Source organism: Buceros rhinoceros, unplaced genomic scaffold, assembly GCF_000710305.1.
Source record: "Buceros rhinoceros silvestris isolate BGI_N320 unplaced genomic scaffold, ASM71030v1 scaffold11317, whole genome shotgun sequence".
In the NCBI taxonomy this organism is placed as follows: Eukaryota; Metazoa; Chordata; class Aves; order Bucerotiformes; family Bucerotidae; genus Buceros; species Buceros rhinoceros.
The window spans coordinates 14,358-15,164 of NW_010423980.1; the positions used below are offsets into that span (position 1 = coordinate 14,358).

At 58.5% G+C, this 807-nt stretch overlaps 1 protein-coding gene across 1 annotated transcript in view; it reads left to right on the forward strand.

Annotated features, from left to right (window-relative positions):
• CDCP2 (CUB domain containing protein 2) overlaps positions 1-807 on the forward strand; it is a 6,696-nt gene that overhangs the window by 1,251 nt on the left and 4,638 nt on the right. The window contains exon 2 of the mRNA XM_010140614.1: positions 511-806. Coding sequence (XP_010138916.1) covers positions 511-806 — 296 coding nt within the window. The remainder of the gene's footprint in view (positions 1-510; position 807) is intronic.

Below are 807 nucleotides of genomic sequence, written 5' to 3' on the forward strand. Positions count from 1 at the left end.
CGGGTGCCGCCCCCCCCCCCCCCCCACCTTATTTTATAATAACCATGTCTCAGGATAAAGATTTCATTAGAAAATCGATCCCCACATGCATAACTCATTGTTAAGCACAGTGAGCCCTTCCCTCCTATTTTTTCCAGCTTGAATCCACCGGTAGTGCCGTTATATGGAGGGAGCATCGTCAGTGGGGGGCACAAACAGCAGGGCTGGGCAGCCGGGGCAGCAGCGAGCCTGGAGCCACCAAACCTTTAAAACTCACTCCTTACTCTGTTTTTCCCAACAATATATAGGTGGGGAGGCACAGGGACAGCGGGGGTTACGTGGAGGGATGGACAGGGCTGGGGGACACACATGTCCTGCAGGGAGAAGGGTGGCCAAGCCCAGTGGGGATCTGCAGGGTGCTGGTGTCTTGGTGGTGCTGGTGTGGGATGGAGTTGGGGCTGTGTACCCCATCTCCATCCTTTTGGGATTCCCCTGGAAAGGGGATACCACTTCCACCTTTGTGTCCCCCAGGCATCAAATGTGGGGGGGTCCTCTCAGCACCTTCCGGCAATTTCTCCAGCCCCAACTTCCCAGGGCCGTACCCCTATGAGACAGAGTGCATGTGGCTGATCGTGGTGGCCGAGGGCTCCTCCGTCCTGCTCTCCTTCAGCCACTTCGAGCTGGAGTACCATGCCTCCTGCGCCTACGACTACCTCCAAGTCTACAACGGGGCTGCCCGGGACCAGGGCAACCTCCTGGGCACCTTCTGCGGTCGCAGCCCCCCACCACCCTTCTCCTCTGCCTGGCACGTCATGGCCGTTGTCTTCC